The sequence below is a fragment of the Biomphalaria glabrata genome, chromosome 11 (assembly GCF_947242115.1).
Source record: "Biomphalaria glabrata chromosome 11, xgBioGlab47.1, whole genome shotgun sequence".
In the NCBI taxonomy this organism is placed as follows: domain Eukaryota; kingdom Metazoa; phylum Mollusca; class Gastropoda; family Planorbidae; genus Biomphalaria; species Biomphalaria glabrata.
Window position 1 is genome coordinate 41620340 of NC_074721.1, and position 15189 is coordinate 41635528.

At 37.5% G+C, this 15189-nt stretch overlaps 1 protein-coding gene across 1 annotated transcript; it reads right to left on the bottom strand.

The window, feature by feature from the left end:
• Window positions 1-674: 674 nt before the first annotated feature.
• Window positions 675-11904, bottom strand: LOC129928988 (autotransporter adhesin BpaC-like). The gene is made up of 8 exons (XM_056045607.1): window positions 11843-11904; window positions 11599-11696; window positions 10178-10381; window positions 8392-8553; window positions 5382-5579; window positions 3859-5093; window positions 3026-3225; window positions 675-915 (listed from the first exon to the last, which is right to left on the bottom strand). Exons 1-8 carry the CDS (start codon window positions 11902-11904, stop codon window positions 675-677), a joined length of 2400 nt encoding a protein of 799 aa, XP_055901582.1.
• Between the last annotated feature and the right edge of the window lie 3285 nt (window positions 11905-15189).

A 15189-nucleotide genomic window follows, 5' to 3' on the forward strand; every position in this document is an offset into this window, starting at 1 on the left:
TTTTTATGTTTAATTAATAATGACCTATTTAATACTAAGATAACATTCACCTCTATTTAATTTCAGCAGAAAATTAAAAAAAAAATGTTTTTGCAGACTTGACAATTAGAAACTCATGTATAAACAAATTTGGAAGTAATGTTGCAGAGTTGACAGGAAGGTCAACAGATAGTCTTGAGATATTTTGTGTTGACAAAGTTATCTTTCAATTGAGTGTCTTTGACATTGTTTTATTTTTGTCTATTTTAAAATCTCTTCCAATTTTCCTCTTTTCGTTTGCTAACTTTTTTTCTGTTTAGGTTTCCTTATTTCACCTCCATATTTCCCCATATCGCTTTCTCATCTTTTTTCTCTTATTGTATTTTGTCGTTAATGCAGCCAGAGAGAGAGAGAGAGAAAGAGAGAGAGAGAGAAAGAGTTATTGATAAAAAAATGAAAAGAAAATATGACGGTCCGGGACTTCAATAACGAGAAATTGCCGAAATCTCTACATAACCTTGCTGACCTTACCACTCTCCTCCCTTCCCCAAAATATATAATAATTCAAGTCAGTAGAGTTATCTTGACTTTTAAGCGCCATCTTTCCCACCTAACCAGGTTACTCGACAGATAGTTGCAGACCTTTGAGTGGAAAACCTTATTAGCTCCCAAAGTCACAGCTTCCCTCCTATTTCTTAAATCTGCGTCTTAGTGGCCATCATGGTACTGTTAGTGCCCATCTTGGTACTGTTAGTGCCCATCATGGTACTGTTAGTGCACATAGTGTTACTGTTAGTGCTCATTATGGTACTGTTAGTGCCCATCATGGTACTGTTAGTGCCCATCGTGGTACTGTTAGTGCCCATCATGGTACTGTTAGTGACCATCAAAGTACTGTTAGTGACCATCATGGTACTGTTAGTGACCATCAAAGTACTGTTAGTGACCATCATGTCACTGTTAGTTTTTTCTTTGTTTTTGTCGGATCAGTATTCATTTTTATTATTATTTTGTGCATTCATTCAATCTTATCTTATCTTAGTCATTCATATAACCAATGACATAAATTCTGCCAGGTCACTGGTTGTCCTAGCTAGCTCAGGCAACCCATTCCATGCTCTAATGGCGCTAGGGAAGAAGGACTATTTGTACAAATTTGTCTTAGCATAAGGAACGAGGAATGTGCCTTTTTCTTTGAGTCTTTCTGAGTATTTTATTAGATTTTGTTTTTGCATTTGAAGATTATGGTTCAGTGTTTTATGTTTAATTGCTACTTTACTTTTGAGTCTTCTCTCCTGAAGGCTTTCTAAATTTAGTGATTTTACTAAAGGTGTTACTCTTGTAAGTATTTTTTTTTTGATATAGTATTTTTTTATGTTTATTCAGTACTGAAGAGACTACATTGCCAACAACACATAAGACACTAACCTAAGTTTACGGTTTACACATAAGTTCGCGTTAAAATTGTTTATAAACTGTCCACACTTGACGATCACTGGGTTGTCCATTGTCCTCTGTTGCAGACGAACGAAATTATTGGGATTCTTTCGGAAGGGTCTGTTTTTATTTCCTATGGAAGCCCAAAGGTTCCAAGAAATATAAATGATTTTGTTGGTGCGATTGAATTCCTAAAACTGTTGTTATGTAAGTATTGCTTTCCACCTCTCCACCGGCCTGACATATGCAAATCAATAGTGAGAGGAAACAACTAAAATAAGAATACAAATAAAATCTATTTAGCTCTTTGAACACGTGCATATTTTATTGTATTTGTCAAAGGACTTGTATATTAATGCATATTAAACAATGTAAACCTTATTCACATGCATCTTTACATTTACATACATATTTATATATTATGTGGTGCTGTGGCTGAGTGGTATAGCGCTATGTTTCTGAACCTAGGCTCCTGGGTTCGAATCTTGGTGAAGACTGGGATTTTGAATTTCGGGATTTCAGGGTCCACCCTGCTCTATTCCCAAAATGAATATAAAGTAGGTTCATTATACAATCATTTGTATAAGAGGTTTATTTCATATACAGAGAAGGCCAACCTAAAATCTGCTTTGATTTTACCAAAGGCCATCGATTCTGATGGTGGCTGCCCGCTGTCTTTCTCCGTTGTTCTGCAGGAGGTTTAGCTTTAGGGCAGATAACGTAAAGGTTATCTTTTTCTGTGGCCAACGGTTAACGAGGGTGTCATGTGGCCAGCACAACGACTAACCGCCTTTACTTTTCCCCTTTTTGAGCTGGGTGGACTCAGAGGTGCTCTAAAAAATCCCGAAATTAAAAATCCCAGTCTTCAGCATGATTCGAACCCTGGACCCCCCTCGATTTGGAAGCGCTTTATTACTCATCCACCGCGCCTCCTGCAGCAGTTTTAGGCTAGGATGAATTTATCATCAAATTTGAAGGGACATCCGAAACATGCCAAACATTTTACAAACATTTACAACTTGACAGCATTCCCCTGTATCTACTACATGTTTCAATGAGTGGATTGTGCTGGCATCACAATACTAGAGTAAACACGTGAAACTAGTCAACCTGTATTGGTTATTGCAACGGTTCTCAACCTTTTAAGCCCGGCGACCCATTTTTACAATCCCCCACTCTGCCGGACCCCCTCCACACACACACATACAGCAATAGAAGAATAGACAAAAAACAATCCATGTTTTCGATGGTCTTAGGCGACCCCTGACAAATCGTCATTCGACCCCCAAGTTGGTCGCGACCCCACAGGTTAAGAACCCCTGGGTTATTGTCTTTTATGAAATTAGTAAACAATCCCAGATTCTCAGAACAAGCGTTCCGTCATTCTTATGTTAGGGTGGCATATACAAACACACATACACACCAAGACACACACACACACACAAACACACACAAACACACATATATATATATATATATATATATATATATATATATATATATATATATATATATATATATACATATATATACTGTTTATGTAGCGCCGTTTTATATTTACAATGAATACTTCTTTCACTAGTAAGAACGATAATCGTATTGACTATACGAGCAATTATTACGACTTTCAGAGTTGTCTTCCCTGTCAGTAGATTGTCTAATGATGCACTGAACTAAGCGAGTCAAATCCAAAAGTACCAGACTGCTAAAGACTATCACTAAAGTCACCACTGCAAGACTTCCTACAGTCTGGGCAGACTTTCTCTTATCCTCAGCAGACGTCAATTTTCTGACAGTTGAAGATAAATTCTGTAAAAAAAACAACAACAAAAAAACATATCGATACATGTATTATGCAACATTAGAAACTTAAATCACTGCATTCTTTGTCTCAAACTTAAATTGGGTTATGGTTTTTATCTTCCTGACATTCTAGGCTTTCATACCAGTAGCTGTGATAGTAGGTGTATATGTTTTGAGTGGCTGGTAGTGCAGTGTGTGTGCCTGTGTATGAAATGACCAGTGGACCTTGAGTGTACATGGTTGAGTAAACAGCGGGCTGTCAGGACTGTGTGTAAAGGGTGGTCAGTTTAGAGTACAAGTGGCTGGAGTAAAGAACAGAAATAAAGACAGGTAATTATGCATCTAATATGGGCTTATCTTTTCTTTTATTTGTAACTTCTCATAATCAAATTGCCCAGACTATCGACAATAACGCATTCATATTTTTAAGACATATGAGAGACAAATTTTAATTTCCGAAAAGGTGATCAACATGTAAAAGGGGAGAGCATTTAAGAAACGCTTGTACAGCTCTACAATGTCTGACTAATAACTAGAAAAAGTACTTTCTCTATTTTAATAAGCTTATAAAATTAACATTAAAGGGGGTTCATAGGTCAAATAGATATATTGTTTATAAACATATATACATAATATTACCGTTTTGTCTTCGTGCAGCTGGGTTCGAATCTCCTGTACCAGTTGTTGAGTGTTGACTTGTGTTAAAGTTGGCAGACGAGACGACTTGCTGTTGCATCGACATGAGCACATGCAAGACGCAGATTTGATGTTGGTGGCGGCGGTGGTGGATGTCGATGTGGTCGACTCATCGCTGGTTGGTAGAGTGACTGCGGCTGTTGCGGTGTATGATGGTACGGAGCTTGAAAGCAAGTCTGTTGATAGGGTTGATACGTTGGTGTTGAGTGACATTGAATACGTAGTAGCTAATGTACCGGGGTACTCTAAAGTTGATTGTTGAAATGATGAATATGTGGTTAATGATAAATGATGAAACGATGTCAACTCAGTATCCACAGCCTCTGATGCTGCAATAGATTCAGTCTTTGCCAAGGTTTCCAGTGATTGTGTGACACTGGGATTTGTTTGGGACACACTCGATTGAGAAGACGTCAGTGTGTCCAGTGATTGTGTGACACTGGGATTTGTTTGGGACACACTCGATTGAGAAGACGTCAGTGTTTCCAGTGTTGAGAAGGTTTCGCTGGGTTTCGAACCTTGGATAAATAATGAAGATAATGCTGATAATATTTGACCAGGTTCAGATAATGACGTTATTAATATAGTTTCACTAGGTTCAGATAATCCCGATAATGGTATAGTTTCACTAGGTTCAGATAATCCCGATAATGGTATAGTTTGAATAGGTTCAGATAATCCCGATAATGGTATAGTTTGAATAGGTTCAGATAATCCCGATAATGGTATAGTTTGAATAGGTTCAGATAATCCCGATAATGGTATAGTTTGAATAGGTTCAGATAATCCCGATAATGGTATAGTTTGAATAGGTTCAGATAATCCCGATAATGGTATAGTTTGATTAGGTTCTGTAAATCCCGTTATTTGTAAAGTTTTACTAGGTTGAGTTTCCGTGTTTCTTGATAAGATAAGCATTAGTTCAGCAGTTGTATTCATAAATAAGGTTGAACTAGATGCAGATAGTGTTGATAAGATTGGGCTAAGCTGTGAATTTGCGTCTTTAATTATGGCTAGACCAGGTTCGAAAGCTGTTGCTGTTTGCGAGGTTAGACCAGGTTCGAAAGCTGTTGCTGTTGGCGAGGTTAGACTAGGGTCCGATCTTGCAACTGTTGATAGGGTTGAATACAATTCAGATGATGCGACTGTTGATAAGTTTGGAAAACTAGGCTGAGAACCTGTTGATAAGGTTGAAATACTTTCAGATGCATATATATTCTCTGTTGATAATGTTGAACTAGCTTCAGATGCATATGTATCCACTGTTGATAAGGTTGATTTTGCTTCAAATTCATATATATTCTCTGTTGATAAGATTGAACTAGGCTCAGATGCATATGTATTCTCTGTTGATAAGGTTGAACTAGGCTCAGATGCATATGTATTCTCTGTTGATAAGGTTGAACTAGGCTCATTTGTTATTGATGTCAAGATCAATACGTTTTTATTATCTCGGATATTCGTACTCCTCATTATCGTGCTCTGAGACTGAGACCCAGAATTTGTTATTGACGATTCCTCTGCATAGTACGATGTGTCAGACTGTCTTGACACTGCCAGTTGTACTTCCGGTGTCAAATCGGTGGTCAGTGACACAGATTCTGTCATGAATAAAATGACGTCTAGAGGAGACAGTGTTTTACTGTCGGTACTTTCTGATATTGCTGAAATAGAAACAAAAATGGTAATTTTTTTTTTTATAAATAAAATGGTAATTTTAAATTTATTTATAAAAATTCAAGAAAGGGACTACATAAGACACTTTTAGCACTTTGCATTCCATTCTTTGAATACTGAAAGAATGTGTGGTCTTGTCAAAGTCCGATAAATCTAAGATCTTATCCGTAACTTTGAAAACTCTATTAGGTTATAAAAATCTATTGCTTTACATGCTTTACTTGCTTTACATGCTTTACATGCTTTACATGCTTTAATTGTTTCGTGTATTCTTTCAGAATTCTAGCTCGAATCTCCCTCAGGACTTTGAAATGCGAATGTGGTGCAGGAAGGGGGGGGATTCGAACCTGGGACGATTAAGATGCTAGATCGAAGCTCCTATCTTTCTCCATTCCTTTCTTTTTGCCTGCAATATTTCGATGTAATTCAAATCCCTGTAGGTAAAGATAAATTGAACACATCAGAAGACGTAAGATAATGTTATTACCTAAAGTGGATTGTGCTGTAGAGTACGCTGTCTGTGGTGGCGTTGTGGTGGAGGAAGTCGTGTCTAGAAGAAAACGGTAAATAAAAAGAAAAGAAAAACTTGTAAGAAAAAAACATTACAACATTACTTTTGCATTAAAATGTTAAAATGTTAACTTTTAATTACGTTTGATAACGTTTTGATACTGTCATTTTAATGCTATCAGACCAAACATTTATATATATAATTGTCTTCTTCGCTCAACAGTTTGGACGAGCAAGAAGTAAAGGAAAGATCACTCTCTTATTTCTGCGGATAGTCACCCCACGAAAAAACAAGAGGGGAGAGAACTAGTATGTTGATAACATACTGCTCACTAATAAGAAGTGACAGACTGTCTCAACACTGTCCTATGAGTTTACAGAAGCCACTTTAAGAAGCAGGGGACTCGGTGGCTGAGTGGTAAGTGCTTGGCTTCCGAACTCTCTGGGTTAGAATCCAGGTGAAGACTTTGATTTTGAATTGCGGGATTTTAGGTCGCCTATGAGTTCACCCAGCTCTAATGGGTACCTGACATTAATTGGAAAAAGTAAAGACGGTTGGTCGTTGTGCTGGCCGCATGACACCCTCGTTAACCGTTGGCCACAGATCGCAAGGTCTGAAAGAGGAACTTTACTTGACTTTAAGAAGCGTGTCAAAAGCCAGCCAGTTCATTTGTCATAAGTTAACTTAAAATCTTAGAACTTAGAATATCCCTGAAAGTAAAGATAAATTGAACACATCACAAAACATAACAAAATGTTATTACCTAAAGTGAATTGTGTTGTAGAAGACACTGTCTGGGGTGGCGTTGTTGTGGTTAAAGTCGTGTCTAGAAAAGGCGGGAAACAAAAAAAAAAAAAAAAACTTGTAAGAACATTACAACTCTTAATTTATTGTTCACTCTTGTTTTATTTTTTATTTTTTTTACGATTCGATAATGTTTATGAGATTATAATGAAATAATTAGCACCATGAAATCTTACCCAATGGCTTCTGACAAACAAAAGCTGAAAATGATATAAAAAAAAATTCTGTTCATTATTTGGCCATGTAACAGATCTAAATTAAAACTAAAAACAAGAAGAATAGAAAAAAAAAAAAAAAAAAAAGCTTATATCAAGTGTAATCGTATCAATTAGTTTGGATCAGCCATGTAATTACATATTTAAATAGGTCTAGAACTAACAATAGTAAATCTGTTCTTTATGTTTACCAATGTATTTTTTTTTAGCAATAGCTCATGCTTTTACCTAGCTCAGTGCGCTACGGTCAGATCACTTATCTGGACCCGCCGGGAACGGTGTCGCACGTCTTGTACGCGTGTCCCCCAGCTCCGAGAGCTAAAGGGGGGACGTGTCTGAGCAGTCACTCGACTTGTATGGTAGCTACGAGGCATTACGCCGAGCGGCCCATTTTCTTGCCAGAGCAGTACGGGAGAACTGAGTCCTTCCTGGCAAGTTCCTGCTCTGATTTTTCAATAGGAGCTCATCTCAGGACCCGTTGGGAAAAAAAAAGGGGAAGGGGGAGAGAAAAAAGAGGGGATCTGAGTTACCGTGTTCGTGTACGGCTTGAATTCAAACTTGTGGGGCTCAAGACCTCATCATGCCAAGACACTAACCACTGTGCCAGCGAAGTGATATTTTTTTCCAGAGGCCATGAATTAGATATTGACCATTCACCAATCTTTTTGTCCATATGTCCAGCCACAGTGAGATGATCATTCACTCACATCAGTTAGGCCAGGGTCGCGCTGAGCCGTATCTTTATTGAATGCATATAATACGAATATTAACTATATTATACCAAGCATAACGTAAAACACTTCGGCAACACATTCGCTCCGTATGGAGCAGGGGTTCTCAACCTGTGGGTCACGACCCCCTTTGGGGGTCGATTAACGATTTGCCAGGAGTCGCCTAAGATGGATTGTGTTTGTCTATTCTTCTATTGCTGTACGTGTGTTCGTGGGGGGGGGGGGGTCGTTGTAGAGTGGGGGGGGGTATAAAAAGGGGTCGCCAAGCTAAAAAGGTTGAGAACCGGTGGTATGGAGGGAGATATGTTAGCAAATGATGTCTGTATTTCGTATGTTCTGATATTCGTAAGGGGAAATAGTGAAACCTGTATTGCTTACCGAATGTATGACCCATGGGTCTGAGTTTGTGTTTTACACAAACTCTCTTTATGATCATGTTATTTCAAGCCTCCTCACCATCAGACACGATATCTTACATATAAATGTGTGTTTAATTTGTCATTTCCTAAATAACTTGGTATATAAAATACACAGTTACCTTTTGATTGCGTACAGGATCCACCAAGCAATCCATAAACGTCACCACCGTCCAATTTTTGCCTCTCAAAACTAACACAGTCGGATACACCTATGTTACTAGGGATACCATTAGGGAAATAGCTGCTTGGAACGGCGCTGTTCGTGCCTTCCCAGGCGTAACCTGTATATAGAGAATCATGCTTAAATTAAGGAGTTATCTTAGAGATTAAGGATGCGTACAGATGTAACGACTTTGAAGAACAAACCGTGACCTATATAATTTGCTATATGTAACGCTGATAAACGCTTTCTCTTGTAGATGGCGGCTTAACTTTTCTTTACCTTGTGTGCCTTTTTCTGTTAAATTACGAATTAAAATTGTTAACGAAAAGTTAATGTGTTCAGTATTAGTGATAATAACAATAATAATAATAATAATAATAATTTAATTTATAGAGCACTGTTAACAAACAAAATGTAGGCTCAAGGCGCTGTAATAACATTACAAACATAAACACGACAGCTAAAATGACAAATTAATCTAAAAAAGTTGTAAACAGATAGGTCATAATGTTCTTCTTGAATGTACTGTAGAATGTGTCTGAGATGGGGAGTGAGTTCCAAACCTTTGGTCCGTGCGCTGAAAAAGCCCGCAGACCGTATCTTTTGAGGGAGAAACGTGGCACCATTAGAAGCGTTGAGCCCATTGAGTGCAGGGCTCGCTGAGGGACATATGGAGTAATCAGTTCGCTAAGGTGCAAGTGCATGGGAACTATAATAAGTTTCCGCTTTCCCAGATTATTACAATTTAAATACTGTTTAGTCTTGCGTGACTTTTTTTTTGTATAACGCCATATTTAAAACGTTAAAATATTATGAAATGTAAATGTAACTATTTGCATTGCCATGTTTGCAATCGTTGTACTTTAAAATGTAACTATTTAATTTGTACGCTTACTAATAAAATATGCATCTTTTTGTTAATAAACAATAAACAAATAATTGTTGTCTCCTTTCCTATGACAATTCCTGATTTCCTGATTTCCTCCCTTGAGATTTGGAAAACTACTTCAAGGTGGAAATCCTGTCTGCTAGAGTCAGCATATCGGGAGTTTCTGTTCAGAAACAATTTCTCTGTGGCTTTTTTTTTTTTACAGGGGCCAATTAGAGTCGTGCTACAAGTTATTTCATATGTATATATGTGTATATATATACTTTTTTCTTTTCTTGAATATTTTCCTCCTTTTTTTCCCCTTTTTTTTAAATTTTTCCTCTTCCCCTCTTTAATATATTATTTCTCTGTAGACTGCACAAGCATGCGCTATATTGACAATGGTGGTGGAGAATTTAAAAACAAAAAAACTTTGACATATGTAAAAAAAAAAAAAGGATGAAACTAAATACTAATTTAGTAACAATTTGATGTAGAAGCTTGTTGAGATATGAGGTTATGTTGATGCTTTATATTAGAACAACAGAAGAAGATCAGTGTCTGTATAGACTGTAAACGTCTACAAGGTAGTAAGAAATAATATATTTGTATGTAGACTGCACAGGTATGCACAATACGGATAGTGGTGGTATTTTTTCAATATTCGTAAAGAAGTCACTATGGACATAATTGTTAAAAAGTACAAATTTATACAAAGAATTGTTTGCTTAGATATCATGTGGTCATGCCTGATTCTCAATACAGGAACAACAGAAGAAAAACAGTGTTTACATAAAACGTCAAAGAGTATCTTAGCATCAACAATTACACGACAGCACTTCACAAAATATTTAAATCCTCCCCTTTCACTTACTTTTCAGCGCGCTCAGCGCGACGGCTCCAACCCAGTAGCTCTTACTGCTAGAGAGAAAAGATTTCCAGAAATTGAACTCTGTCGCCTGCTTGGGCTGAAGCAGTATGTAGCCATAGCGTTTGCTACACTCGGACACCGCTTCGGATTTTGTGACCTCGCTTGGACACACCCAGTAGACCGTGTTGACCGTGTAGCAATCCTCGCCTAGAACTGAACAATAAACACAAGTTAATTACTTCTGCTACAGTTTTGTTGATCTAATAGAGACGGGCTTAGTTGCAAAGTTACAACATTTCAAGTGAACCTGGCACTTGGCCATGTAAGCGACGTAACTGTCAGACCTGCGAACACACGCTCGCCACCCCCACCCCATCACCTGTCCTAAGATGACCATCAAGATCAGTGGCAAATTTAACTGTAATAGTAGAGGAGTCATATATGCTATAATATGCTCAAGGTGTCAGTTGGTCTATATTTGAAACACAGGGAGGACCTTAAAAACACGACTCCAAGAACACCTCAGAGACATTCGTAACTTTGCAACTAAGCCCGTCTCTATCCATTTTAATAACACACATCATAGGGGTACCACCGACCTCCTCGTCACTGCTATACAACAAGGCAACGACAAAAACACCCGTCTGCAGATCGAAAACAAACTTATTTACATGTCAGGCACCCTCCAACCTAACGGGATCAACAACCAGCACACTTTTATTTAATATGGGCACTAACACTACGGTACCCCCCTTTTCCCATTCATCTTTGCCTGACATCTCCGCCCCCCTTCCGTTTTCCCGCGCTTTTACACCAGCGTAGCTCATTTCTTTTCTGCCTCGATAGAGAACAACATCGTACAGCTAAGTTCACTTAAGACTATTTTGTGTTAATTTTTTGTTTGTTTTGTAGCTGATGAAGGCCTCGTGGCCCAAATGTCCTTTGTTTTTACTTGGTCCGGCAGGGTTACATATATGCATGTTTTTCGTATTTTCTATACAGTCGTTTACCCCTGCAGCAGTAAAAATTTGTTTTTTTTTGAGTCTTTGAAAATAGTGAAACCTGCCTTTTTTACGTGACTGAGTGGACTACTTTGGAAAGGGGGGGGGGTGCGATTCTAAATTTGTGATTCCACACAAACTCTCTTTGTTTACTCACATCCAATTCAAAAGGTCTCCAGTCTTAATGTGTCCAGGGTGACTGTGTCCAGGGTGAGTGTGTCCAGTCCGAAAGTGTCCAGGGTGAACATTGCATGAGATGCAACATGAAGAAAGGGAGATAACTAATGTATATAAATATTTGGTCTATTATCGTTTCGTCGCATCCAGTACCCCCTCCCACACCATCACCACTACCATCGCCAACACCATCACCACCACCATCACCACCACCACCACCACCACCACCACCACCACCACCATCACCACCACCATCACCACCATCATCACCACCATCACCATCACCACCACCATCACCATCGCCAACACCATCACCACCACCATCACCACCATCATTACCACCACTACAACCACCACCATCACCACCACCATCACCATCACCATCGCCAACACCATCACCACCATCATCACCACCACCACCACCACTACCATTACCACCACCACCACCACCATCACCACCACCATCACCACCACCATTACCATCGCCAACACCATCACCAACACCATCATCACCATCACCACCACCACCACCATCACCACCACCATCACCATCGCCAACACCATCATCACATCACCACCACCACCACCACCACCACCACCACCACCACCATCACCACCACTACAACCACCACCATCACCACCACCATCACCAATACCATCACCACCATCATCACCACCACAACCACCACCACCACCACCACCACCACCATCACCACCATCAAGGAGGAGTCCATGAAAAGACTACATGGTGAGGCTAACAGACTCACGGTGTCATAATAAGTGCTTATGAAAATAGAAAGGTTTCTAATGCATAGCTTAGGATCATCGAGCTGCCAACATCGACATTTTTGTGCTTACATGCATCGCTTTAACCCATAAGCCATTAAGTCTAATTAATACGTGACCAAGCAGCTTTATATCAGTCAGCCATTGCTTTTTCTACCTCAACAAACGACTGGAAGAGAAACTGACTGCTGACATTTTGTTTATGTTTGTTTGTAAAAATGTTTGTTTGTAAAAATGTTTGTTTGTAAAATGTTTGTTTGTTAAAATGTTTATTTGTAAAAATGTTTGTAAAAAATGTTTGTAAAAATGTTTGTTTGTAAAGATGTTTGTTTGTAAAAATGTTTGTTTGTAAAAATGTCTGTTTGTGAAAATGTTTGTTTGTGAAAATGTTTGTTTGTTAAATGTTTGTTTGTTAAATGTTTGTAAAATGTTTGTTTGTAAAATGTTTGTTTGTAAAATGTTTGTTTGTAAAATGTTTGTTTGTAAAATGTTGTTTGTAAAATGTTTGTTTGTTTAATGTTTGTTTGTTAAATGTTTGTTTGTAAAATGTTTGTTTGTAAAATGTTTGTTTGTAAAATGTTTCTTTGTAAAATGTTTCTTTGTAAAATGTTGTTTGTAAAATGTTTGTTTGTTTGTAAAATGTTTGTTTGTAAAATGTTTCTACATGTTTCGGTTGTTCCTTCAACATTCCAAACCTAGCTCAGAACGAAGGGGATGGAAGCAGGCAGGGTTCGAACCCGGGACCATGGAGACGACCGAACATAGTTAAGCGCTCGACCAGGCAGTCATAATTTGTACAAAGCTTATATCAACTCACTCTGTCTTTCTTGTTAAAGGTTTGTACACGTTATTTCTCCCACACCCATTCTCGGATCAAGTTGAAACTTTCACAATTATTCATTCTTCATATTACATAAACACTAAACCATAATTTACAAAGAGAAAACCAAAATCTTATAAAATACTCAGAAAGACTCAAGAATAAAATTAAATTTCTGTGTCTTTATGCTAGGACAAATCCGTACAAGTGCTCTGGATTGGGTTGCCTGAATCAGCTTAATTAACATGCAAGAAACATTGACACACGTTAGACGTAATTTTTTATTTAACGTCTTTTAATTTATAATATAAGAAGATAATATACAATATAAACAATATTAACATTTATATGCGTTTTTATTAAATGTACACAAATATGAATAAATTAAATGTATTAATTAAGGTATTAAACATGCACATTGATAATAATACTTTTAAAAAGAAGTAAAATGGCCAGCACAACGACCAACCGCCTTTACAAGATCTCTGTCTTCACCACTCAGCCAATATCACTATTTATATTACTATTAGCAAATTGCCTAAAGGAGAACTGTCACTGTTAGGTTGTAATATGTGTACGTGTCTCTTACCTGAAGTAAACGCGTACAATAAAATAGCTCCGTGGATCTCCAGTGAAACCATGCTAAGACCACTTAATTTCTAACACATCTTATGTCCTGATCGGTGTAAATATGTGAAAAGGGATTGATCTAATGATGTAAGGAATGAAAATTCTTATGCTGCAGAAAATAGTCTCAAAACAGGTGAATATTTTTATCAATAGTTGTCAATTTTACATTTTTCTGTCCTTAGTTATTGTTTTATCTGACCAAGTAAACATGGGCTCGTCTACCAACCAACCTCTCAACAAAAAGGAAAATATTTGCGGATATAAATTGAACTCTGGATCTAGATCGAATTTTGCGTCAGCATCTTTTTGTTCACGTTTTCACGTGCCAGTTGTCTGAACTTTTCTGCACCCAAAAGCGTCAATAACTGCACGCGCCCTTACAAACAAAATAGAAAAAAGATGGAATGCTATTCTGGTTAAGACAACCTTTAATTGATTTCCGTGAAAGTTTAAAAAAAAAACAATCCGAAGGAAAGAAAGGAGTGCCCAGGTCATTTATTGATCGTGAGAAAAATTGTATAGAGCCATTTAAAAGAAATAATTGAAAGCAGTTTTTAAATCTTAATGACAGTTTATAAAGATGTGCCTGGCCTAGTCTGTGATATGTGTTCCAGGCTGGAATCACGATGGCTCTCAGTTTAAATTCCATCCCCTGTATTCCTGTATGAGATTAGGGCCCAGGCGTAATAATCTTCAAAACAAGCTTAGCTAAGGAGAATTCGCAGACACATGTCTCAATACTGTAAGATTTATGTCCGTTTTCGCTGCCGAACAAAATGAATTAATTACCACTATTTAATTAATAATTGGCTCTCAGTTTAAATTCCATCCCCTGTATTCCTACATGAGACTAGGGCCAAGGCGTAATAATCTTCAAAACAAGCTTAGCTAAGGAGAATTTGCAGACACATGTCTCAATACTGTAAGCTTTATGTCCGTTTTCGGTGCCGAACAAAATGAATTAATTACCACTATTTAATTAATAGTTGGTTAATTTTTTTTTTTATTGATTCATATCTTGAAAGGGACATTGAATAAAGGCGCAAAAATTTTAATTTGATCCGAGAATCGGAAGTGGGAAAACTAACGTACCAGAGATGGAGAGAGAGAGAGAGAGTTGATATGAGCTTGGTTAAAAATGGTTACACTGAAAATGGCACAATCATTTGAAATATTCAGACATAGGTTTTAGAGTGTATGTGGATTACACCGGAGTCTTCGTAACCACATTCAAACTTTATACATTCGTTTTATGGTTTTTGCTATTTGTTTTATTAATATTTTTATCGCAAATATTTTTAGAAGATTTATTAATTCTTTAATTTTTTTGTTTGTTTTTTATTAAATGCAAGTTAATATAAATTCGTTGTTGTTCTTTAATAATTTTTCTTTACAATTCCTCTATTTAGCTTGCGAATTCATGGGTTGAACCTTGGTGGATGAAACCTGGGGTGGGCACGGTTGTCGAAAACAGCTTTAATGATTTTCCTTGACATTTGACAGTTGATATATATCGTTGGCAAATGAATTACTGACCATTTGACCATTTGGCCACTCTGGGAAAACTCTAGTTTGACCGTTATAATTTTTCAGAGGATAAA

Coding starts and splice junctions, on each gene's coding strand:
- LOC129928988 (XM_056045607.1), bottom strand. CDS start 11,904: ATGGTGATGGTGGTGGTGATGGTGGTGGTGGTGGTGATGGTGATGATG. Junction 10,382..11,598: donor TGATGGTGGTGATGGTGGTG/GTGATGGTGGTG, acceptor GTTCAGTTCTAG/GCGAGGATTGCTACACGGTC. Junction 916..3,025: donor GAAAGTCGTAATAATTGCTC/GTATAGTCAATA, acceptor GGTCACTAACAG/TACTTTGATGGTCACTAACA.